This window comes from Stegastes partitus, unplaced genomic scaffold (assembly GCF_000690725.1).
Source record: "Stegastes partitus isolate 25-593 unplaced genomic scaffold, Stegastes_partitus-1.0.2 Scaffold153, whole genome shotgun sequence".
In the NCBI taxonomy this organism is placed as follows: domain Eukaryota; kingdom Metazoa; phylum Chordata; class Actinopteri; family Pomacentridae; genus Stegastes; species Stegastes partitus.
In genome coordinates, this window is record NW_007577884.1 from 576,089 (window position 1) to 601,314 (window position 25,226).

Here is a 25,226-nt window from a genome sequence, read left to right on the forward strand (position 1 = left end):
AAGCTACGTTTAAGGCTAATCAGAGCTAATGGAGACAGCAGGGCAACCCTCTTCACCCTATGATCATCATCATGCCGTTTTTACCCTTTGAGAGTTACCTGAACAAGTTCTGGTTCTGGCCTTTATGTCTTTATGCTTTGACTAATTGTATCTCACTAACAGCAGTGAGAGGTGGAGAAATAACACCCTTCAACATGAGGTGTGATGTTTTTTCTCATGATCTTGGAATGTGGTCACACATATTTATACCTGGCTGCCATCCAGTGACAACACCAACCGGGTCGCCTTCAGATGTGATCTCACCGCTTCAGCTCGCATTGGGATGCATTCTGCATGCCTCTGCATCAACATGTGTTTTCCCATTTTCCCAGGGTGTGAACAGAGCGTTATGTTAAACAGAAAAGAAAATTAGTTTGATTTAAAATCAACACATTTAAACCTATACCGAGTCATTGAAAGTCAGCGATTCAAAAGAGGAAGATCTACCTGCATATGACAGCAACTCGTGGAAATGAAGAAGGGACCCCGTTTTCTGCTCCTATCTTTTAAATGCATTTTATAGGGGTCTTTTATATTTCAACGCTAGCAGAGGAAAAGAAAGGCTTTAGGGTTCATGTCAGAAACAGTCGGAAATATACATTAGAATTTATCTGGTATGGTTGAGAATATATAAATCTGGCAAATTAAACTCCTCATCAAACACAGTGTCTGTGGGCTTCATGTGTCACCGTATTAACTATTATATGACAGATGCCCAATTTGGTTTTCAGTGTGTAATTAAAGTAAGCACCTTCCTCTGTCTAAAACATACATTAATTCAGTCACGATGGGGTGCTGACTCAGTTTCAAGTGTTCATATGTCTTGCCCAACCTAAGCAGAGGCCTTGCTGCCTTCCTAGGATGTGTTCAGGGCCAGTGTTGACAATTCGACACACCTTTTCACAGTTCAGAGGAAACAAAGCTCTGAGAGGTGAAGACCAAGCATTCCACAAATACTAGATCACTGCTAGGGGTGAGTATGTCATGGACTCACACCTGAGAAGGGTTACAGTGAACTGCATACATGGAACAAAGTGTGTTGTTTCAGGAAAAAGCAAGATTTTTTTGTAGGTCTTGAATTTTCTGAAGCTTGTGTTTCAATAATAATGTTTAAAATGAAAACATGTGTATGACATACTGGTTTATTAGAGACAGTCAAAAGAGAAAAGCATTTTCAGCAGCTCACAGGCATTATGACACACACGAGACATCCCAAGTCCCTGTGGGAACATTATGCTGCTGATGCCGACAGCAAGAAAATATGAAATCAATACAGAAGCAGTAATTCAGTGTAGTAGCCAAAGAACACATTATTGGAATAATTTTTAATATTTTATTGATTCTTCAGGGTCAACAGTATTACACAAGGCTTGTTTCACTGTGGAACAGGCTATTAACAGACACAGGAAGAAATTATCTTGGTCTGCAGGGGAAATCCTTTTTTTCTTTTTTTGGAAAACAGTGATTCTAATCGACTTCCTTTGGCTGATGTGAAACCACACCAATATGTCTTACACACTGTTTTTCACAGATACTGAAATTCTGTTATTGAATTGTCTAGAATATAACATTTGCAATCAGTGAATCTCTGTAAATAAAGTGTTCTTCGATGTTTGTTTTTTTTTTGTCTTTGCAAACTATGCAAAAACACAACTTACCAAGCATGTTCATGTCAGTGTCTTTTGAAAAACAAACCTCAGAAACAGAATATTTATGCAGATTTTCCTTCTTGCGTAACATATTGTGAGGATATTGCAGAGTTGTGAGCATCCACAGCCGGATAATACATGTAAAACTTTAAACTACTATAAATATTTTCATTTCATTTCCATTAAATATTGAAATCTAAAATCGCTCTATGTTCATTCTGAGGCTGCATGCTTTCATCGAAATCATTCTGTTAAACAAAAGTTTAGTCATGTCAGAGTGTTAGTTAAATATTGACCTTTGTTTGGGAATGTTCTCCATGTTTCCGACGGCACCTGAATGCAACAGGACTGGACAACGCGCATCGTGATTTGAATGAACGGACCAATCAGCGGCCTCGTCGGGCGGAAGCCGCCGGCTCTCAGCCACTCTTAGCCAATCAGCGCGCGGCTCCGTTGTTTGCCTTTCTTTTTGAATTGAACTCTAACAGCAGTCTGACACCCTCTCTGGACTACTGAGCACTAGTTCGCTGTCAACAAACTCAAGGAGTTATTTTGGAAGTTGTTTCCACGCATAAAGAGCGACATGCACTGAAACCGGACGTGGGATTTAACGGAAAGATGTTACCGCTTTTTTAAAGAGTGTTTTGGGGCCGACGGGGAACTCTCAGGACCTTGTATTGTTGACCTACTAGCTCGGCAGCTAGCCCAGTTAGCTACAGGGCTTATTGAGTTAAACTGGTCCAGAGGCCAGCTGAACTTCATTCGCTCCATTAATATTTTATCTTAAGCTGCCAGGAATCAAAACTATCGGTAAGTATGACTTCCTGTTGTTGTGCTAGCTCGACACACACCATTAAACGTTAGCTAACACAGTGACGGGTCACCGGTGAGAGAAGCTAACGTTAACTAGCGTTCTGTTGGATGAACGTTCATGTCATGTTCAGGTGTTTTATCCCATTTAAATGAAGCTCAAGTTGAGGCACACAGGCAGCAGACGAGCCATGCTGCTGTCTGAGCTGCTCAGATATGACCCAGGTCTCACCCAGCAGTGTGTTCATGCTTTACTTGTTTAACGTTTTCACTACGACGCTTTATATTTAGAGCCATAAACAGAGACAGGACTGCATTTTATTTATCATCAGTCAGCTTCACAGAACAAATGAGTTGCATGGATGGAGCTTCCCATTAAACCCTGTACAGACACATGTCTGACTGTCTGCTGCTGTGTGAACAACATCTAAAGTTTCAGCTCTAACTTTTCGCCCACCCTGTCCAGGTTTGCAGAAGTTAGCACATTTCACAAATATGTTCCTTCATCTCCAGCTGAACCCAAACAAGACTTTGGCAGTGCTGGTGTTTGAAGTCATTCCAAGTTGTGTCTCTGCCTTTAGTTTGACAGTTGGATCCTTCTCCTTATTTCCCTCCTTTCTGCCTTGTTGTGTTCTCCCTCTGTGTCTCTCTGTTCCTTCCCTCTAACTTTTGATAGTTTGGACAGTTTGGTGCCTCCTTTGGTTCCTGCCATGGCTGACAGCAGCATAGTGACTTTAGGGACGGCTCGGAGTCTGTTGGTGGATTCCTCGGTCTATGATTCGAGGATTGCTGAAACCACCAAGGACCATGTATTTCTGGGCATGACATGTGAAGATGGGGAAGGTCAGTCTACGACAGTCGCAGTCTTTCCGTCTCTTCTCTCTTTGCTCCTCCTTTGTCTAAATACCCAAACCAAGCTGTTGCTGTCTGAAAACCAGAGCTGCAGCCAGACTTTAGCTTTCACCCATTAATATGCCAGAATCTGGATCTTCCAGTATACCTGCAACCCCAAAGGCTAGTCATTTAGCACAAAGACAATAAAGCAATGTTACAGATTGCAAATGTTTGCAAGTAGACAGAAAAACGTTCATCAAACACGTCATTAACACTGCAGAATAATCTCTGACTTCGTCTGTACATCCCCCTCAGACCAACACTCAGTCGCCACCAGTGTGGAACTTATTAACACGTTCTGACTTTATGAAGTTATATTTGTTCAGTTTTTGCCAAAATAATCTTGTTGGCTGCAGTTTGCAGACTCGTTGTGCTTTTATACTGTTCAAAGCTCAAAGTGTTTGTGTGACTTCATCTTCCCTAATTATGACAAATGCTTGGACAGAGTGACAGAAACACCCTCAGTCTGATGCAGTCAGACAGACTGCAGCCGCCCAGCAGTGCTGAATGGACACTCCCTTTACTGCAGGCTGTTTAGTGGCTTCAGCTCGGCCTGTTCACTGATAAGTCTTCTTTTATGTAGAAATCGGGTGCTTCTTATTCTTCCTAAATGTCACATTAGTTTTTGATTTAAATTGCAGCTCAAGGTTAAACTACATCTAATTACTCCATCAAGATGAGCACAGGTTCAGCTGTAGTCACGCTGGGTGTCTGAACCGTTTTATTTAGAGAACACCATTCATGTTGTGAGGAGCATAGCAACTGGATGCTACACTGGACATGAGTTTAGCCCCAGCAGTGAATTCACTACTGAACTATCTCCCCTTTACTTTTCTTTCTATCAATACATCTCATCTTGACTTGTGATAGTTGACAAGTTAAGTCATATTGTTTGCTCTCAACTAACTGCAGTGTCAGCGTGTCACCGGCTAATAGTGAAGCTGTTGGTCTGACAGCACACTGCATGTCTGATCAGTGGTGTCTGAGAGCTGCCCTTCCTGTAGGCACTGGAGCTGTGGCTGTTCATTAATGAATAACTGCTGTATTTGTCAGACAGTCAGTGACACTGTGCTGGAATCAAACATAAAGTTCTAATTACACAATTATCTAACCCTTTGGAAACGTTTCCTTCAAAAATGCCTTAATAATGTAGTCTGAGCAGAATAAATCTGTCTGTGAACTGAATGTGATGAATTCACACCTCAGCTGAACCGAGTCTTCAGCAGGTTTAATTTAAGCCTGTAGAAGCTTTGACATCTAAAGTAGGTTCAGTGATTTGTACAGAGATTATGTTCAGACTAAAGCACAGCGTCAGTTTAAACGGCAGCAGGGTTTATGAGAACACAAGACTTCCTGTTTGACATACATGATAACATTAAGAACTGCTCAGATGAAATAATTCACCTCCGCTCGATATTTGGTCCATCTTGATGCACAAAGTGTGCGTGGACTTTTAACCCCGAGCCCACAGGTAAACATCAAAGAACTGATATACTTTTCTGTAAAATCTCCTTTTTTTGAATGCTGGAGTCCTTTTAGAGGTAAATGAATGCAGCTCTGAGGATAAAAGCCTGAAAGTGTATTTGATTTTCTCTTGATTTTATGGGTAGGTTGGGTGCAGGAAGGTCAGGCAGAATAATTAAGCAACTAAGTTAATTTTCTCTCATAATTTTGACTTTATTGAGGCATAATTTTCTTGTATCTGGTCTAAATTGGTACTTAACTCAAATTGAGGCCTAAATGTGTTGTGAGGATCAATATCCGTATTGCACATGTGGTTATTACCTGGCTGTCAGTCAAAACGAGAAGGAAAAAGCTTCCTTCTTACAGACAGCCTGCTGCCGTGATCGGCCTCTCTGTCATTCCTTCTCTGTGTGAGAGTGTCATTCCTCTTTCCATCTCCCTGTTGCTCACACCGACTCCGTTTGTGTTCATCTCTCTCAGATATGCTGCCAAAAGTGGAGACGCGAGTTGTTGTGGTGGGAGAAGCAGGCAGAAATGGAGCACTGGTCAAAGCACTACAGGTAAATCATTTCTCTGTTCACCTGGAGTTCCTCTGAGATCCACTGGCATCTATTCAGGCAGCAGGCCTGCACCCTCTGAGCTGGGCAGCATCGCTGTTCTTCTGTCTGCTCTGTGATAAAAGAGGATATGGATCGATTTTTCAGAGTTAATTGATTGTTGTACTTACCAGATTTTTCAGATTTCCTCAAATGTTGCCTCAGATGTGAAACCAGATGCAGGAGGCTGAGCACAAGCCCATGTTCACTGGGTTTCTGTTTAATTTATTACAAACAGGAAAAAGTACTTTGGTTTATGTGTTAATAGAATTAAGAATTACGGCTTCCTGCCACAGTGCAGAAACATGCTGAGGTTAATTGGTGATTGTAAATTGTCCGTAGGTGTGAATGTGAGTGTGCTTGGTTGTCTGTCTCTAAGTGTAGCCCTGTGATAGACTGGTTACCTGTCCAGGTGAACCTGCCTTCACCCTGAGTCAGCTGGGATAGGCTCCGCCCCCCATGACCCTGGTGAGGATGAAGGTGTAGAGATGATGGATAGACATTAAATATTGATCTGAAGTTTTTAAGTTCAGCAAAAATAGACCTTCTACATAAAGATTGTTGAGCAGCAAATAGGATTTGGGTCAGAGGCTCAGCAGACGAACATGTGGCCAGAGTGGTTATGGCAGCTGAACGCTGTAGACGCTGGTGGGAAGGCATGGAGAAAGTATAGTGTTTAACATACTGTCTTGCAGCTTATAGACCAATCTGCTAACCGAGAAAATCTTTTGCAGCTTGACGGGCGATGGCGACAGCAGGACTAGATATTGGCACTGATCTGCCATCGATTGTTTTGATTCTCAGTGTGTCAGATACCGAGTCTGCATACAGCAGCTCAGACGCTCCGCTTGCACGAGAATGTTTGAACAATAAATGTCCCACACAGCGTTGCACAAACTGCCTGTACCAGACCTAATTGTTGCTTGGAGCGCAGACAGAGCAGGCGTGTTGGTCGAGTGCACGTTTGTGTCTGCTCCAGTAGTCCAAGTGGCTCGTCTTTGAGTAGCCTCATGTGAAGGTGATTTGGAGGCGTGGCGGCAGACTAAGTGTTGGTAGAATGACTTCCTTCCCTGTTCTCCTGAGCCCTGTCACTTCTGAAGGCTTCTTGCTTAAATCATCTATTTCTCCCTGCCACTCCTGTAGCGCAGCCACATCCAAAGACATCTGCCGACAGCTCCATCAGAGCGCTCCCGATTGCCTGCCTGACCGCCCGCCGCCGCCGCCGCCGCTCAGTCAACCCACAGGAAAAGAGGCCCCCACCAGCACTGCTTCTTTATGTTCCCTTCCCTTTCTGTCCTTCTTTTTCTCCTCTCCTCCTCCTTCCCGCGGGCTTTGAACTTTATATTAATTTTTAACAGAAAATTCTTCTCCTCCCCAGCCAACCCCCTCCGGAGCGTGATATTTGTTTGAAGGCTCTGTCTTTAGACTTTGCAAGGACACAGGCCCCGCCCCGGCGTTTCCTCGCTCGCTTCTTGCTGCTTCCCTGAACCCAGCCATCTTCTCTTTTTGTCATGTGGGGTTAATTTGTATGCATTTGTCTCTGCCTTTCTTTGTTTCTCATTCCCTCTCAACCTTCTGTCCTCCCAGTCATATTTTCTTGTTCTCTTCCTCTTTCAAATGCCAGTGTTTGACATCCGCTTCCTGCTGGTTGGTTTTTACAGGCCATCAGAGTAATGGAGGTACCTGTGGTAAAGATAAAAGAAGGCGAGGCGGGTACCGAGGAGAAAATGATGATAAAATCTATAGTCAATATGGTACAGTACAGTGTCTGCCTCTGTGTGTGACTGTGTGACACTTTGATGGGAGCTGGGGAAGTGCTGCATGAGTCCTAATCCACAGGGGGCGCTCACTCAATCACCGTGCACGGCTAACTCACTCATACTGAATGGATTTGTGGGTGAACTTATAAAATCCTGGACCGTAATGGTTGATGTCTGAATCAGAAACTGGATCAGAGATTTGCACTCAAACGTCAGTGCAGGTTCAACCTGAGGAGCGTTTATTAAATGTCATTTCAAAGGCGTCCCGTCCGGCTTCGTGACATTTCAAAATTGACAATTTCCAGCTGCTAATACGAGCTGCAGTTTCAAAAAAACATTTGACTAGACGTGCCATGTAGAGTGGCAGTGTATTGAAGAAACTTTGACTTTTGAGTGCCATCTCTTGTTAAAGTCGTAGTTTGATGCTTTTGAAAATATGTTGTTTTGCTTTCTGTCTGAGAATTAAATGAGACGATGGCTCACAGAGTTTACAGAGCTGGACACTGGAAGCAGAGGAGCTAGTTACAGAGTTAAAGAGAAAAACAAGAACACCTTAAAGATGACCAAGTTACACCAGATTTAGTCTTTCTTTCTTTCTTTCTTTGTTTAGAGTTTTGTTTGTTTACTAGCTTTTGACAAACAACAGCTTTTCTTTTTCCACACAGTACCTGCTCATTTCTTCTGTAGAGAGAAAGCAAATAAATGTATTTTCAACAATGTTAAACTCTTCCTTTAACACACGTGTGAATCTTAACGATGTGATAACTGTGTCTGTTAATCTACTGATGCTTTCCACTTGTCCTGCCTGTGTCACCTCCTCCTGTTTGTTCTATGGGCTGATGGACTGGTGTCATGATTAATCAACAGTTAGTCTGTGGGTTAGTTGTTGCTCTCTGCTATTGAAGCCAGTGATGTGAACACCTTTACTGTGATTCAAACCAACAACTTCTGTCACTTGTGAGGACGGACACACAAAAAGAATGTTAGATTGTTCAAAGGATGTATTTGCTTTTGCTATTTGGCTACCAGGGCACCTCTTGTGATGGAGTTTATGTATTCAGTAGTATGAGACAAATATTTGATCTTGAAATGGTTTTGGTGGCCAGAAGAATCTTGGCAGGTCCACCGTTTTCTGACTGTCAACAAATCCTTCACAGAGACCAGAAACAACAATGGCTTGTCTGAATCCAGCATCCTCGTATCTTCTGGGACGCACTCAGAGATGGACGATTGTTGTTGCTTTTGATCTTTCCGTGGGATTGTTGACAGTAAATAGAACATAATGCCAGTGTTATCCTTTGTTCTTTTCTCTTTTTTTTGTTTTGCTAATTATGGAGGAAATCTGATAAAGATGCCGTTAGCTAATGACTTACCAACATCCAGCAGCCTCACTAACACGGTCAACGAGCCCTAATTTGCTGCTTGGTTGAGCTCCAGCGGTGTGTCATGCACTAATCTACTGCCCCAAACTCTTCTTCTCCTGATTCAGGACATCAACGCTCCGTTCATAATGACAGACAACGTCCAGGAGTTCGGAGATGCAGAGAACACGGATTTTGAGACGGTATTCGTCCTCAAAGACTTTGACTCTCCCGACTACAGCTACCTCTACAAACGCGATAACCGCATCGTCGGGCCCCCCGTGGTGCTGCACTGTGCTGCCAAGGAGGAAGTGAGTCTGTGACTGACAACATATTGATTTTATGCAAATGATGTGGGACATGAATTGTGTCACGACCTCGACTCGGATACATCATTATGTAATCAAGAAGTGTTTCAGTTCAGCTTTTCTACGTCTCCAACACAGCATCGGCCCTCCTCCGTCTGAGCTCGGCTTCTGAACCCTCCTCAGCCTGGAGTTTAACAGATAGTTACAGCTTCACTGTGAAGCTCTCGCTCGGGGAAATATGCTGTCTGTTTGTTATGTGGGGGGGACGCAGAGATTGCATTGTGGCTCAGGATGATGAACAGGAGCTGCTCCTTCCCGCTGTGCTGTCTGTCTGACAAACTTCACATAAGATGCCATAGTTGAACAATGCGCTCCGGCTGTGGCTGCTATCAATAAGACAGAGCGCTCTGCACATTAGTCAGCCGGAGGCGGCGTACACATGCATGCAGATTGAGAACCATCATAGCACGGGAACAGGTTCAACCATGTCAGGCGTTCATCTGATAAAGAGTCGCTGTTTACGTCAACATTTGCTTTTAACATACTGTAATTTGTGTAATACTAATTTACTGTAAAACAATGATGCAGTGATTGTGTTGTTCCCTTGTCCACAGCCTCTACACTTCTCATGTCGCCCTCTCTACTCCACCACCATGCTCAACCTGTCGCTGTGTTTCACCGGCTTCAGGAACAAAGAGGAGATGGTGAGCTCAGCAGCTTCACATCATGCACCTTTCAGCAGTAACTGATGTGTTGCTTTGTCTCACTCACTGTGTGTCTTCGTTGTAAAAAACACACTAATAAACACATGACAAGTTATGCGTTGATGTAAAAACGAATCAGGAGAGGTCATTGTGGCGTTATCGGTGTGTTTCCACCCAACGCTGGTGGCGCACCTGGCATGTGGAAATCCTGTCATGTTTGCTAACGAGACCTTATCAGGGACCATAATAGACTCACGTATGCACAGCAGCTAATTATGTGGCAAACTGATTAATAAACGCCTGGCATGTTCCACCTTGGTATTTATCTTTGTGCTAAGCTTGTTAATTGCCGTCCCTGCAGAAGAACTTGGTGAACCTGGTCCATCACATGGGCGGGACCATTCGGAAAGACTTCAGCACCAAGGTTACTCATCTCATCGCGTACTCCACTCATGGAGAGAAGTACAGGGTATGCACACGCTCAGTTGTTGTTTTCCTTCACTGTGCATGCCTGACGTTATCACTGCTGTGCCGTAGGAACGGGTGGTTCACTATATGTCATGTGCTGCATGTCTCAGGTTTTAATGAACGCCCTCATCTTTATGTTTGACTTGTTTTCAGAAATGTGTTGACAAATGAGCCCTCTGAACCCAACATGGAAACAGGAGAACCACAGCTAGAAACAGGGAGAACTCAGTGTCCTCTGTGTGGGATTTGATTCTATAAATACTCAAAGGGGAGGAAAAGTTTAACTTCTTTGATCACTTATTTCACAAGACTTGGAAAAACAAAAGCAGGAGTCAATGCATACTGTGTTCTTCTCCGTGCTCACAGGCGTTACCAGTAGTAAGAAAAATATAGCTAGCGTAGATATTTTACAGCTTGTATTGTTCATTTGTTTTTACACTCCTCCATCATGTGAACATGCAGCTCAGCCCAGTTCAGCCAAACACCTCCTGGTCGCCGCTGAGTTTAAAGTGTGTCAGGTAGAATAAAGAGATTTTGATGTGTTTTAAAGCAAGATTTGGCGAGTTGGTCCAACAGAACCGGTTGTCCCACATGATTAGTTTCAGGGTGAAAAGTTGATGATTCTTTCGGGGTTGCACTCTGATAAATAGTGAACAAATTGGTGAACTTTTTATTAAAAAAAGATAAATATCTGTGCCTTTCAAAACCTCCAGTGAGTTTTAGGGTTCAGAGGGTTCAGAAATAAGCTCAACAACAGCTGAACTACATGTATTAAAAGACATCAAAGTAATTTCAGGACTATGTGACGTGTATAATAGCATGTCTGTGCTTTCACTTCAGTACATTTGATAACTTTACCGAGGCCATTTGTAAAAGGACCTGGAAACGCTGATGTACATGTTGTTTACACTTGTGCAGAATTTGAGCTGCATCCGCTGGTGCTGGGCTGGTGAATAAAAGATAATGGTAGCACTGGCCAAGATCTCCACAGTCCATCAGTATCAGAACAGAGCTGGCACAGAGATGTGTGCAAGGACTGAAAACGGAGATTGATGTCGAACCAAAAAGAAAAACCCTAAAACATTACAACATACAACAGAGGAAGTGGAAGCAGCACTTTATCATGTCTAAAAGTCTGAACAACAAACTGTGGTTCATGTTTTTCTTCTACTCTTTTTTTGTTCGTGTGGCACTTTTCTCACTTCTCTGCTTTAGTCAGCTGGATGTGAATTTTCTCCCAGCGAACTTGAATACGAGCGTTTCAATCTGATGTCACAAACTGGTAATTTAATTCCCAGTTGGGTTCTTTTAAACTCAGCTTAAAAGGGTTATTCCAACAGTTTTCTGCCGTCCTTGGTAAGAATAAAGCTGGATGAGTGTGTGAAGACTGGCACTCAGCATTGTTTCCTCTGCACAAACGAACAAATGCTGTCTTTTATAAATCCTCTCTTGCAATTATCTTCTATTAATTTCTTTCCTCTCACTTCTCTATTGGTTCTTTTTTTATTTATTTATTTAATTTTTTTCACCCGTCAGTTTTCCCTGTTCCTCCTCGGTGTGTTATGTTCCAGCAGAACAAGACAAAGTGCAGTGAGACGTTGTTGGCTTCACGACTGGAGTCATTTAAAAAAGGGAAAAATGAACATCTTTAACCACAGATACCTGTTTCTGTGTTGTGACAGAAGTAGATCATGTTTTGACCTGAGTGACAGGATGACCAGAAGTAATGAGAACAGATCAGGGAGACAGTGGAGCTATCTGAAGGTCTTACTGGTTCTGGATAGATGTGGTACCTGACTTTCTGTTATGCCCTCATTAACTCGTGTGTTCTGTGTTCCTCCTCCCCTCAGCTGGCAGTGTGCATGGGGACTCCCATCCTCACCCCGTCATGGATTCATAAGGCCTGGGAAAGACGGGATGATGTGTAAGTTGAAACTCCTTGATGCTCTGTTGTCATGTTGAAACCTGTGTTTTATCGTCTCATACACTTTTATTGTTTTAATACTCCACAAAACAACAACACAACAAAATACGACGGCCCTGCCTGTGTCAACGCGTGATTGGAATAAACAAGCATAAGGCACCGATGAGCGGGTAGAAGGGGGCACAGCGTACAGGTTGTCAGGCTGGGATCTACAGGTGGACAGCTGTTGGGAAGACACTGTTTCACCAGTTCTGTGGTGTGTTTATGTCTCATCCTCAACCATCTACCAATAGTTTCTACTAGTCTTTATGAGGTAGTGGGACATGTGGGTTGGCTGACAGGTGATACTGGAGGCCCTGATTCGATACCAGGTCTAGCAGATGCCACCAACTGCTGGCAGCTGCATCCCAGTAATATCTGACCCTATGCAGAGCTTCCTGGTCCTGGTCAATGCAGCTGGAACACCACGCTGGGAGGCAGTGTGTCAGGATACTGTCCTTAACAAAACCATTACCAATGGAAGATGTTTGGAGACCAAAGTTGATAATGATTCTAGAGAGAAAAACAGCATCCAGTAACGATGTACGAGTCCGTATTCGTTCTCTACTGAAAACAGCATTTTTAACAAGGAGACCTCAGTAGTAATCAGCTTTCACTGCAGCAGGAACTTAGCAGGTTCCTTAAGTTCTCACAGTGTTGGAAGTACTTAGTGTCCAAAGACTAGGAATGTGCAGAGAGATGCTCCCCCTAAGGATTGGTGCTAATCCGGCCCTATTTTAATGGATAGATATCCAGCTAAAGCTGATTAAAAGCTGATCCTTTCTTTGCTGTACTCTACTGTGTTTTATCTTCCTCAGTTTGATGCAGAGCTGCTCCTCTTGTTGGTTGATTCACTTGTTTAAATAGCATGCACCTGTCCGGTTATTTCAGCTGCTAATGGCCAGTCAAGGTACAGCTCGGTCGTCGCCTGCTCTGCTTGCTGTCTGCGAGCTGCTGTCTGTATTCAGTGAAAGGAAACCAGCGTTGTCCATCTGTTTATTCATGCTGCTGGTGTCTTTGTTGGGCCTCAGTGTTTGTGAAGTTGTTCAGCCCTGTCACTAACCTCATTCGTATTTGGTGTCGCCTCCTGAGCACTGCTGGACGTCTGTTTCAGGAATTTGTCCACAAACTATCCAGAAATCAGCAGCAGCTTAAACTGTGACAAATGGTTGCAGGTTGTTTTTTGGGGCTCTCCAATCCAAGCTGTTCAGTGGGTGTTTGACCAACGCTGAATGCAGTCTGATGCTCACACTTCTTACACAGAAGCCGAACATGTGATGCTGATAAATCTAGCTCGCTAAGATATCAGGTGATGCCTGCTCAGACCTCCTGTTTTCTCAGTTACACATTTCCAGTTCCCCTGGTTCAAAACTCGCTTTGTAAATAACATGAATGAAAATTAAGACTCAAACCGTGACATTGATGTTTGACAGAAGACAGATGTTGTTGGAACCACAGTTGTAAATGTGCGGGCACCATAAATACAGAGCAAAGACGTCTGTAAAGAAGTTGGACAGTGTTCTGGAGAACCAGCAGCACTATTCTGGATCGTTGCTGTTCAGATCTAGTACTCGATCAGATTAAACATAACAGGGAATAATACAGATGCACCACTTGTTGCAGAGCCGCCTGACCTACAGCTTCTCTCGCTGAGCAAACAACACAAAGTGACCGTCAAGTCAGTCGTTTCATTCATTTATTTTGATCATTCAGAGCTTCAGCACCTCTGCTAAGTCTCATGCCTAGAGAGCAGCGTTGTTTTTTCCTCCAGGTTTTAAACATGTTAGTTTATGAGATATAATGGAAACCCAAGATCGAGTAGCTGACCTTGTAGTGGTATGAAGTTCCTCCACTGGAAATGATATCTGACCTGATACTGTTTGATTGGAGTAGAGTATTATTCAATAAGTAAGCCCATAGTTGTCCTGGACAAACTATGTGTTGAGTATCTTGTTCCTAAATGATTTTATATGTGTGCTATATTTCCATAAAGCCATGTCTGGTCTCTTCCTAACGTATGTGCTGACGTCAGCTCAGATTGGCTGATTGTTGAACCATGTGGCTGAACCTAATGAGGAGTGCTTATAGGTGTTGTGTGTCCACATATTACTCATGTAATTTCAATTAAATGTTGTTATTGTAGCTGTTAAAACATTTTAAATACATTTTGGATCGAGTCACGCACCATATTATTATTATTATTATTATTATTAATAATATTATTATTATTATTGTTATTATTATTGTTATTATTGTTGTTGTTGTTGTTAATAAAAATGAAATGTGTCCTGAACTTTTACCCTCAGCTTCTGTCTGTGTAACATTTTAAGCATTTGAACAAAAAACCATTTGTAGAAATGATGTCATGGTTTGATTCTGACCTCGTTTCTTCAGGGGTTTCCATGCCGGCGAAGAGGAGTTTCGCACAGAGTTCAAAGTGCCTCCGTTCCAGGACTGCATCCTCAGCTTTCTGGGTTTCTCAGAAGAAGAGAAGGCCAACATGGAGGAGAGGACTCTGAAACATGGTTGGTGCCACCACACACGCTCTGCAGCAGCTGTTTGTATGGCTGTGGGTTTACCTGGCTGTAGTCAGGTAGTTCACCTGTAATACTGACATCATCAGCTCACACTCACGCTTTTTTCACTGGTGTTGTTCTTTGGGTTTGGAAAGGTGACAAAAGAGCAGCTTCCAAGTGTATTTTGTACACGTTATGTTTTACAAGAAGTCCAAACATGTTTCATCGTGTTGGGAAGTCCGTCCTGCTGTGGATAGTTAGCTTTACTGTGAATGTGCTCCTGCTTTACAGAAGGATCGACTCTGACATCCACATTAACGTTAGTCAAGCTGAACCATTTCAAACGTTAGTCAAGCTGAACCATTTCAACAACAGGGTTTCATATACACGTCGTTAAACATGTAAAGTAAGTTACAGATGGTTAATGATAAAGACACGTGATGTGGAGTGAGGAGAACATGAATCAGTCTGTGGTGTGAACACCAGGCACCGGGCAGGTAGGCTTCTTCTACCATAGTTCTTCTGTGAATCCAGACTTGGCGGCTTCTGTCTCTGTTCCCAGACTGACTCTGACTTTGACGTTGACTCTGCTGCGTATTGTTTGGGTTGTTTTCTTGTGCTGGGAATGAATTTTGGGCCACTAATGCCTCACTGCTGATTTGGATGGATAAAAATGTAAATACGCCCAAAACTCTCGGTCACTGCTGTACGTATATGGATCAGTTCTAATTCCAATTGTCTCCCTGTTTCTCTGTGTGAAAGGTGGAAGTCACCTGGAGGTTGGAGATGAAAGGTGCACACACATGGTGGTGGAGGAGAACTCAGTCAAGGAGCTGCCGTTTACTCCCTCCAAGAAGCTCTTTGTGGTCAAACAGGAGGTAGGCCTCGAGTGTGTGCTGATGTTTGTTTTGGTAAAAACGTAAAATGTTTAGTGAAATTCATATTGAATGACATTATATATTAAGAAAAGGCAAGTAAGGAAAATATGTGAGATTTTTGACCCACTTACTGTCTTTGAACAGCTCAGCAGACCTGCACAACAGCGTGTATACAGTACAATGCAGAAAGGGCTCATTTCAGTGCAGCTTCTGAACACAAGTTTGACACCTTTGTGAAGCTGGTCGCGTATAACTGGCATGTGCTGAGGTTTGAGGAAACCGAATGAGCATCTGATCAGGATTCTGTTTACATTAAACATTGAGGCTGCCTCTGCTTCTCCTCTCTCCGTCTGTGCTGTCAGACAGAGGGATCACTCATAGACTTCCTCCTCCAGTAGATGAATAAGTTGAACCAACGTAGTATGATGGTTTATCTTTACTTTTAACCCCACAATCAACTGAACCTTTTCTTGACTCCTCCAGTTTTATTGGTTGTCAGAGAAGTGTGTTCTTCAGTCACCTTTTTTCTACTTTCCTCTGTCGTCTGTCTTCTGTGGCAGTGGTTCTGGGGAAGCATTCAGATGGACGCTCGAGCCGGAGAGTCCATGTACCTCTACGAGAAGGTGAGTGCGTTATTGGTGTTATGCATTTATGTATAAATCTGAGCCAAATGTATAACGCAGAGGATTTTTATTCCTTCTTTGTGTTCACATTCTTTAGCAGCGTAGCGGCAGGGGATTAACCGTGTCTTTAAATTGTCTCCCTCACATTAGCTTTTTAGTACTAAGCACTTATATTTATGTTGTTCCTGTTTCACTGCTTCACTACTTTAATTCTGTTTTTCTCTTGCTTTTCCCCCATATCATAATTTGCAAAGAAAAGCAGCTTCCCCTGTTGCTGCTTTCTTATTTTGGTATTTATCTTGTCCTTGCATGTTCTTCTGTTTCGTCCCTCTGCGCCTCAGAACGACAGCCCAGCCATGAAGAAAGCCGTGTCCCTGCTGTCCCTCACCACCCCCAACAGCAACCGCAAGCGCCGCCGTCTGAGGGACACGCTGGCCCAGCTCACCAAGGAGACTGAGATCTCCCCCTTTCCTCCTCCACGCAAAAGGCCCTCAGCAGAGCACTCCATGTCCATTGGCTCTCTGCTCGACATCTCCAACACCCCTGAGACATGCAAGGTCTTGACAGGTAAGAGGATATCGATGGGGGAACTGGGAACGCCTGCTTTTACACAACCCTCCAAGCCTGATACGTGTTATACTGGTACATACTGAGAAGAAACATGCATCACCTTAGATTTCCTGTTGTTGTTTTATGGTTGATGTTTGTTCTTCTTCATAAGAGAACAACCTCTTCATTCCAGAGGACAGAGTAGGAGACAGTACTGTGACCAGAAATAGGATCAGGCCAAAGAAAACCAGGAGGAGGAGTAGGACAGGCAGGGAAGAGAGGAGGAGAAGGTCCCACCTGAGGACCTTCCAACCAGGAGAAGAGCAGCAGCAGCAGCAGCAGCAGAAGGACGGAGCTTCTGCAGGTTAGGTTAAAGAGTAGGACTGTGCTGAATCTGTCACCAGAGATGAGGCCAGTTCAAGGCTGATCTAAAGAAGATGTTGGAAGGACGGGAAGAACCGTATTGCATTGTATTCATTATGTCAGTTTGGCCGTGGAAACAGAAGCAGTGGATCGCACCAAGGCCAGCTGAGTGTAAAGGAAAGGTGTAAGTCTCTGGTTTCAGCTGGTTTCCTACTTGTCTGGTGGGTGATATCTGCCTTCTGCTCAGTCAGATGTCTGCAGGCGGGTCATTTTCTCAGTAGCCAGCCGACTGTCTGACTCGAGCAGGTTGGTTCCTGAATGAGTCACTTTTAGGCTGATTAAAGTGTGTGATTCTAATCAGACACCTTTTCATGAAATTCAGCAAACATCTTCTCCAGATTCACAGCTGTCCGTTCTCTGTGTGCTAAACTGAAAGTCAGGACTTGTAGTGATGTACACATTGTTGTACTGAAACATACCACATGACTGCACATGCAGGACGCTTTGCAGCAGAGTTCAGTTTGAAGCACAATCACTGTTTGTGTAATGAACACTTTCCAGATGTGTGTGATGGGGCCACACAGATTAATTATTATACAGTAAACTAGCAAACTTGTTTAGCTGTGACCCACAAGCATGAGAAACGTCCAAAGTGGACGATTATAAACTCCCAGAAAGCTGCTGTGCTTGGCTTGTGAGGAGGGTTCCACTTCAGACTGGATGCTCAGAGATCTCTTACAGACGTCTCTTCAGTTACCTGCACAAAACCATTTAGAAACCTTTAACTAACAGGCTTTTCATCGTTTTATCCTCCACAGACCTTTGCTTTCACGGCTGATATGTCAGAATTTAACAGACGTAGATCACTAATTCAGTAATGGCTGAGATTAAACTGGTGACTGTTATTTAGTTGGTATGTGACCATTTACTGGTCGTGACCCATATGTTGGCTGACTAGATCAAATTAAACAAAAAACAATGAATGTCAGATTAATATTTCAAATTTATCGACATAATTGTTCTGTCCAAATATAATTTAAAGTGATCAAATCTTATTATCCTCGTTTAAAAAATCCATTTGATGACTGATTGTAGAACTGAATTGTGAGAATCAAGATCACACCAGAAACAAAACCATAAACCATCCCTCTCATGAGGTAACGTTTTCCCAAATGGTTCCTCTGAAGCAACAAGGAAGGAACAATCTGGAGGATGTTCCCGTCTGCTGGGTCGAGTGTATGACGTGTCAGAATATGTGCACATCTGACTTCCATGAAGTCACCGGTAGTGTAGGTGGTGCCTGTACTGCACTACAGTACAGGCTTTTCAGACCTTCAGTGCAGTCTGCCGTCTTGCTTCACCCCTTAATTCATCATAATTGCTAAAAAATAGTGGATGGACACCTGGCAGCGTCTGCCTGCTACACTATTAAGAACTTTCTATCTCCTTCCCTGCCTGTCTTGTTCCTCCAGAGAGTTCGAAGCCATCCAAGAGTTCGACTCCAGTTCTTTCCAAGCAGTCAGCCAGGTGGCAGGTCTCCAAGGAGCTCTACCAGACTGAGAGCAACTACGTAGACATTCTGAGCACCATCCTACAGGTAGGTGTGTGTGTGTCTGTTCACACAGCGTGCACATCTCTAACGCTTCCTCACAGGTTGGCCAGCTGGTTGCCCCTGACAACAGTGTGAGGCTAAGCTATAATCATTAAAGGTGTGTGTGTGCGTGTGCGTGCATGTGTGTATTTGCATGCTCTGACTCGGCCTGTCTTATCAGTTAGTCCCAGCAGAGAGTCAGACAGCTGACCAGCGAGGGAGAAAATGACCTGCCTGGCCATTCCTCTTTCTGTCTCCCATTCAACATCTTTTACTCTTTTCACTTCTCTTCTTTATCAGCCCTAAATTCTGATGTTCCTTCCTTTTGGCTTCCTCTTTCTCTGCCTCAAACATTTATGCTAACGTTTGACTTTCTTGTAACCTGTCTCCCCTTTTGTATTCAGCTGCTCCTCATCATCTCATAGCATCTGGGTTTGAAATTTAAAGTACGGTGAGGCCTTGTTGTTGTGGACTTCTTTCTCTTAAGTCTCGCTGCAAAAATCCCCTCAGCGAAGCTTCTGTGGCGTTGTTACCACAACCTTTATCGGAGGAACTAAAAATAGACGTGATAATCTGTCTACGCTAATGAACCTCAGCATTTAACCCGCTGAAAAGTCAAGTGAGTGACGCTGATTGTTTCAGCAAAGGTTTCATGAGACAGCAGATGAACAGGCATGTCTTTATGCAGATGTGTTGGAAGCAGAAAAAACAGGCACCGTAAGAATCTCAGAGACTCTGACGATGACTAAACTGTGGTGACTTGACACCTGGCTCAGAGTGACGCCAGAATGGCACGCTGGTGCTGCAGGGATTCATCCCGACCACCAGTGGTCCAAAGAAGGACGACTGTTGAACCAACCCAATGGTCATGGGTGCCCACGGCTCACTGATGCACATGGGGAGTGAAGGCTGGCCCACAGAACAGCTCCTGTTAGGTACTGATGGGTTTGTAGAACATGAGGCTGAGATGAAGGTTGGACTTTCAGCATGACAGTGACCTGAAGCACACGTCTAAGACAACGCTGGAGTGGCTCCAGAACAGCTGCCCTTGAGTGGCCGAGCAAAGCCAAGACTTGAGCTCCAGAGAATACTTCCTAAAGTGACTTTATATGAGATAAAGTGCAGCTTTAGTTTAATATGGACTTGGTGCAAAAATCATAGATCAGCATCAGACGGGAACTCCTGGGCAAACTTTAAATGCATAGTAACGGTTTATCAGTTGCTCATTTTTCTTCAGCAGAGGCATTTCTGATTTAAATTCAGTAAAAGGCCTCTCTCCCTTCGCGATGTGATATGCCATGTTGAATTTGGCACAGAGCTCGGCTTCCTCTTCGCTACGATAGCGCTCTCTTGACCACGAAAGTTTGTGAGAAGACGAGTTTCTTCTGCAGGTCAGGAGTCCCTGCGCAGCTTCTTCTGATTGCTGCAGTGAAGTTAGTTGCTGAAAAGTTTTTAGCACAGAGAACATCGGATTCTGCTCAGCACAGCGCATCCCTTTCTTCTGTCTGCTTTATTTCGGCTGTGGATTTCCACTACCTACTCATGTCATTCTGCTCACTTTCATGTGCCCATGCATATGCAAATATGAATGCATGCCTGCCTGCTTGTAGCTGGATCTTTGACTACCATTTCTACACCAGACCACATCTGTGATCATTTTTATTATTCGTATGTGTGTCATTTTAATTTTTCCTGTATGTTTTACTATTTTTTTTTAAGTCCCTTTCACCTCAAGTAAAATTAGTCATAAGCCTCGAGGCCCCGAAAGCAACCTGAGGCCAACTGAAGGAATCAATACGTTAGGCTGCGTTTTGTGAAGCCATGCATATAAATTATGAGTGTGGAGACATGCTTATATTCACTCTCCTACCAGAGCTCAATGCTTTGGAAGTGCATCTTATTTCTGTTCTGAGTTTTTTTTTTTTGTTTTTTTGTTTTTTTCATTGAACATTCTTAGTCAAAGTTTTTAAACTCATGCTGTTGCCAAGCGAGTTCACACAGGGTTGATTAAGCCTGTCGGTGCCAAGGGGAGCTCTCTGCCTATCACAGTGTAGTAGACGTTTAAATCTGGTGCGTATGGTGACATTCTCACACTGGCACAGTAGCAGCAATGGATTTTATGTAAACTGGAAACTGTAGTGATGGAGCAGACCTCAGTAACTAGGAGGTACAACATTAGAAGTCTCCAAGAAAAGTTTGTGATGTTCAGTATTGAAACAGAACAGAAAGAGTTTTAAAGTCTGCAGAAAATATATCATATGTATGAAGCACGTGTCAGCAGTGTGACTGATCTCCTGGAAGCAAAAGTTGTGCACGTTCACCTGTTCATTTGTGCACTTTTGTTTATTTTCATCTTAAGCTTTTCAAGCTCCCACTGGAGAAAGAGGGGCAGGTCGGGGGACCCATCCTGGCGCAAGAAGAAATGAAGACGATATTTGGCAGCATTCCAGACATCTATGAGGTCCACACCAGAATAAAGGTAGCGAGTCCTTACCTGCTTGTGCCACAACCAAGTTTAGAAAAAAACAATAAAAAGTCATTGTTGACCTGTTGGTTTGTTGATCAGAGTGACCTCGAGGAGCTCCTGTCAGACTGGTCAGAAGGCCGCAGTGTTGGAAACATCATCCTCAAATATGTGAGTTCAGCGTTCACACAGGAAGTCCATTTGGTTTCTTCTGATGTCGCCGTCACACGTCCGTCTGCTTGGGGCTGTAACGTGGTTGTTCAGTGTGTAGTTTTGAAGTTCTTCTGTGTTCCTAAAGTGGAGTCCAATTACTTAGAAAACAAGAGAGTGTTAACTCGTGCCTGTAGTTAGTCTGGATGCTTGTTTACAGCAGCTGGAGAAGGTCAAAGCCGCTGATCAGGCGCTGTGCGAGGAATGGATATAAATATGGTGGCATTTCAAACTATGTGATGACAGTAGCTTGAAAAGAACCTAAAACAAAACAATTGTTTTCCTCCATTGTCGAACCACTGTCTGGTATATGTGTGAGTCTTCCTCTTGATGCTTTGCTTTATTTAAATCTTCTCTGTTTCCAGTCCAGAGAGCTGGTAAAGGCCTACCCCCCATTCGTCAACTTCTTTGAAATGAGCAAGGAGACCATTGTTCGGTGTGAGAAACAAAAGCCACGCTTCCATGCATTCCTCAAGGTGAGACTTCTGCATGTGAGCAAAATGTCTGTTTACTGACTGATGGATTTCACGACCTCCGGACCTCAGAGCTGCTGGTCTGCTGCTGTTGGAGAGCTTCTCTGTCAGTGTCTTGTACAAGTAAAGGGTTACAGTCCCTGTAGTTATTTCTCAAACGTCATGTAAATGACGTTGGTGTCCGTAACAGAAACCTGCTCTGTCTCCTGGAGAATGTTGATGTTTTAGTTTGGTTTTTGTTTTTATGTGTTGGACAAAAGACTTGAGACAGTGAAGGTAACGCTGTGACACCTGAGGATGGGATGGAAGGAAAACCATTACACACAGTGCAGCATCCTTCTGTTTAACCATCTGAACCCAAACTACCTGTTGGCAGGTTTGAAGAGCAAATTATATTCAAGAAGTTTGCGACAGTTTGCATGTACAGAATTGTCCCCGCCCTTCAGTGACTCCTCTGTGCAGTGCTGTTCCATCAGGACGCTGATTAAAATCTAAGCTTAAAGTTGTCGTCAGAATATTTGTACTCTGCGTGTCTAATTTAACAGTTCACTAAAAATAACTTGAGCCTCAGACCTCGTGACAAACAAAACTCTGCGTACTCGGTGCAGCTGTGAAGCCATCAGGGACAAACATTCAGGGACCTCAGGACTGAACCAGGCTTAGCTGCAGCCATGAGCAGAAAGGAGACAAGTCAGAAATGTTAACCGGAAAATATCTATAGGATGTGTAGCCACCTTTCTTTTCAGTGTTTGTGACACCTGGGGACTCTGAAAAATGTTGGTTCCATTGTTTTGTAAAACAAATACAGACATTGAGTTATGGACTATAGTTGTATTTTTTACTTTTTCTTTTTTGAAGATATTTTTTGGGCTTTTCCGCCTTTAGTGATAGTGACAGTGAAGCTAGACAGAGAAACGTGGGGAGGAGAGCGGGGGAATGACATGCAGCAAATGAGCTGCTGGCTGGAATCAAACTGCGGCCACTGCGTCGGGGATTAAAGCCCCTATACATGGGTTAGCCGCCGAGCTATCCGGGCGCCCAGACTATAGTTGTATATAGTTGTATAGTTTGTCTGTCATGTGCAGCTTTTTGTTTGCTGTGACCAGAACATGCCCCGTCAGTGGGTCGACTGGTGTTTACAGTGTAATGGTGTGATATTTGGAGAACAAAAGACTTTTTGTACGGATAAACTTGAGCTAATTGATCTTTTTGTGAGCAGTTTCAGTGTGATGCATAAACAGGCACAGATGTGACACTAACTCTCTGGTTGAACAGATCAACCAGGCCAAGCCGGAGTGTGGCCGGCAAACGCTGGCGGAGCTGCTCATCAGACCGGTGCAGAGGCTGCCCAGTGTGGCTCTGCTGCTTAACGGTAACTCATTCACTCCTCTGACATCCCTCCTTGTCTTTATCTTTCTCCTTCCCTCCCTGCCACCTTCTTCCATTATCTCCCGTTGATACCTGTCTGTAATTTCTCTTCCTCTACATTCTTTGCCGCTCGCCTTTCTCTGTGATTTCCATCTGTTCGTGCCCATCTATTTCCTATAAAACTTCTCTTTTCTTTCACCGCTGCAGACATAAAGAAACACACATCAGATGACAACCCAGACAAGATAACGCTGGAGAAAGCAATCGAGTCTCTGAAAGAAGTCATGACGTGAGTTTGCGTGACCTTAACCTTTCCTTTGTGATCACCTCACAGCTTTCGTGACTGAATTATTCGAGCAGTAAATTGCTAAGTATTTTGTTTTAATGGTGTTTAGTAGGAACCAGTGCTAGAAACCAGAAGTAGAGCTGCACCTAGCACTTATGTTTCTTGACTTCTTGATGAAGACCAAGGCAGATTAGTCGAGCCTTGAAAATGTTTTTATTTCTTTCCAATAATTTCTATTATCGGCCAACTAATTGATTTATTTGCTCGTTGATTCATTACTGACATGACTTTCTTCTACTCTGACGTCTCTCCTAGTCACATTAATGAGGACAAGAGGAAGACCGAGGGCCAGAAGCAGATCTTTGATGTTGTTTATGAAGTCGACGGCTGTCCGGTAAGCGTGTGTGGTTGGACAGACCACGAGCTGTGATCTTTCTATTCATGTTATCCCACAAGTCCTGGCTGTGCAGATCAGTAGTTATACATGTAAGCAGATATTCAGCCACTCAGGTGGTTTCAGGGAACATTTAAATCTGTTTTCTCCACCTGCCCATCTTATTAGCCCAAATAAATTACAAATACACATAAAATACTGTGATTTTTTTAATCCTGTTTTTTTGTATAAGATCAAGTATGTGTGACTTCTGAGTATTTAGAATATCCTTTTCAAACGTACAGCTCAGATGGAGTACAGCTTTAGCTATGTGTGGCCTCTGGTCCAGTAGAAAGTACTTCCAGTGTAAATACTCGTCTCCATTTTTGACTGTATTGTATTCATTATTTAATAACTGAACTGTGATAAGATTGTAAAATGAATTACATGCAGGAATAGTGATGGTTCTGGGGTGGGATCAACAGTAAGCAGAGACAAACAGCTGGGTCAGGTCGGTGGCCTGTAGGTGTGAGTGACTGGTGGCCGCCTGCAGGATACAGAGATGAAGGGTTGCTCAGCCATCATCCCCTCTCCACCCTCCTCCTCTCCTCATGCTCGTCTCTCTGCAGGCCAACTTGCTGTCCTCCCATCGCAGCCTTGTTTACCGAGTAGAGACCATCGCTCTGGGAGACCAGCCGTGTGACCGTGGAGAGCATGTGACGCTGTTCCTCTTCAACGACTGCCTCGAGGTGAAAACACACTGGTAGACTTCTGACTGTACACAGGACACACTCACAGCTCACACACTGCTTTTATGTCTGACCATTATCTAATGTGAAGGTTTACCTGCTGACCTGACCTGAAGCTGTCTTTAGCTCTCACCTGCTTTTACACTTACCTGAAGAATCTCATTTGATTGTCTACACGTTGTTGAATAGGACTCTGACATTATGCAGCTAAATGAAATCCAAAGTTCGTACATTTGCTCACAGGAACAAAGTGCGTCTGCTCTAGAGTTTTACCAACTTTGGCCTCCAAATACCAACAGAGGGCCATCTGTATGACACGAACCATCAAGGAAATGGAAAGCTACGGATTTCAGAAGCTTCAAACCTAGTTAGCCGGTACAAGTAGCTTCAGCTTTGGGAAAAAATGGCACAAGGAGTAAGAAACAGTGCTGAGGAGCAACAGGAAGCTACTGGGTACACTGGTCGGCTCAGACTGTTGGACCTCACTGTATGTGATATGAATTCATCAGTTTGGTCAGTTTTAACCACATGAATGTGTAGCTAAGCCACGTCAGAGTCCTGTTTCCACTGCTTTAAACTCGCCGTCAACGAGCCGCTGGTGCTTTGTATTAAATGGTTGTACAGGAGCACTGTTGTGATGACTTTTGCATTAAATGCCGTAGAGCTGTAGTTAAATATTGTCAGAGCAGGTTCGGCTGCATCGTAGCCTACCATCTTATAGTTATAATACTGGTATTTACTTTAATGTGTTGAATCCACCAGGGTCG

At 43.6% G+C, this 25,226-nt stretch overlaps 1 protein-coding gene across 1 annotated transcript in view; it reads left to right on the top strand.

The window, feature by feature from the left end:
• The first annotated feature begins 2,223 nt into the window (after window positions 1-2,223).
• The window catches only part of ect2 (epithelial cell transforming 2), a 38,873-nt gene continuing 15,870 nt past the window's right edge, over window positions 2,224-25,226 (top strand). Inside the window, exons 1-20 of the mRNA XM_008279300.1 lie at window positions 2,224-2,498; window positions 3,175-3,341; window positions 5,337-5,416; window positions 7,114-7,206; window positions 8,702-8,884; window positions 9,496-9,585; window positions 9,947-10,054; window positions 11,904-11,977; window positions 14,411-14,541; window positions 15,295-15,410; window positions 15,971-16,033; window positions 16,375-16,600; window positions 18,418-18,542; window positions 20,896-21,015; window positions 21,103-21,171; window positions 21,576-21,686; window positions 22,959-23,055; window positions 23,259-23,340; window positions 23,653-23,731; window positions 24,340-24,459. Of these exons, the coding sequence (XP_008277522.1) occupies window positions 3,209-3,341; window positions 5,337-5,416; window positions 7,114-7,206; window positions 8,702-8,884; window positions 9,496-9,585; window positions 9,947-10,054; window positions 11,904-11,977; window positions 14,411-14,541; window positions 15,295-15,410; window positions 15,971-16,033; window positions 16,375-16,600; window positions 18,418-18,542; window positions 20,896-21,015; window positions 21,103-21,171; window positions 21,576-21,686; window positions 22,959-23,055; window positions 23,259-23,340; window positions 23,653-23,731; window positions 24,340-24,459 (2,100 nt within the window). The 5' untranslated portion in view covers window positions 2,224-2,498; window positions 3,175-3,208. The remainder of the gene's footprint in view (window positions 2,499-3,174; window positions 3,342-5,336; window positions 5,417-7,113; window positions 7,207-8,701; window positions 8,885-9,495; window positions 9,586-9,946; window positions 10,055-11,903; window positions 11,978-14,410; window positions 14,542-15,294; window positions 15,411-15,970; window positions 16,034-16,374; window positions 16,601-18,417; window positions 18,543-20,895; window positions 21,016-21,102; window positions 21,172-21,575; window positions 21,687-22,958; window positions 23,056-23,258; window positions 23,341-23,652; window positions 23,732-24,339; window positions 24,460-25,226) is intronic.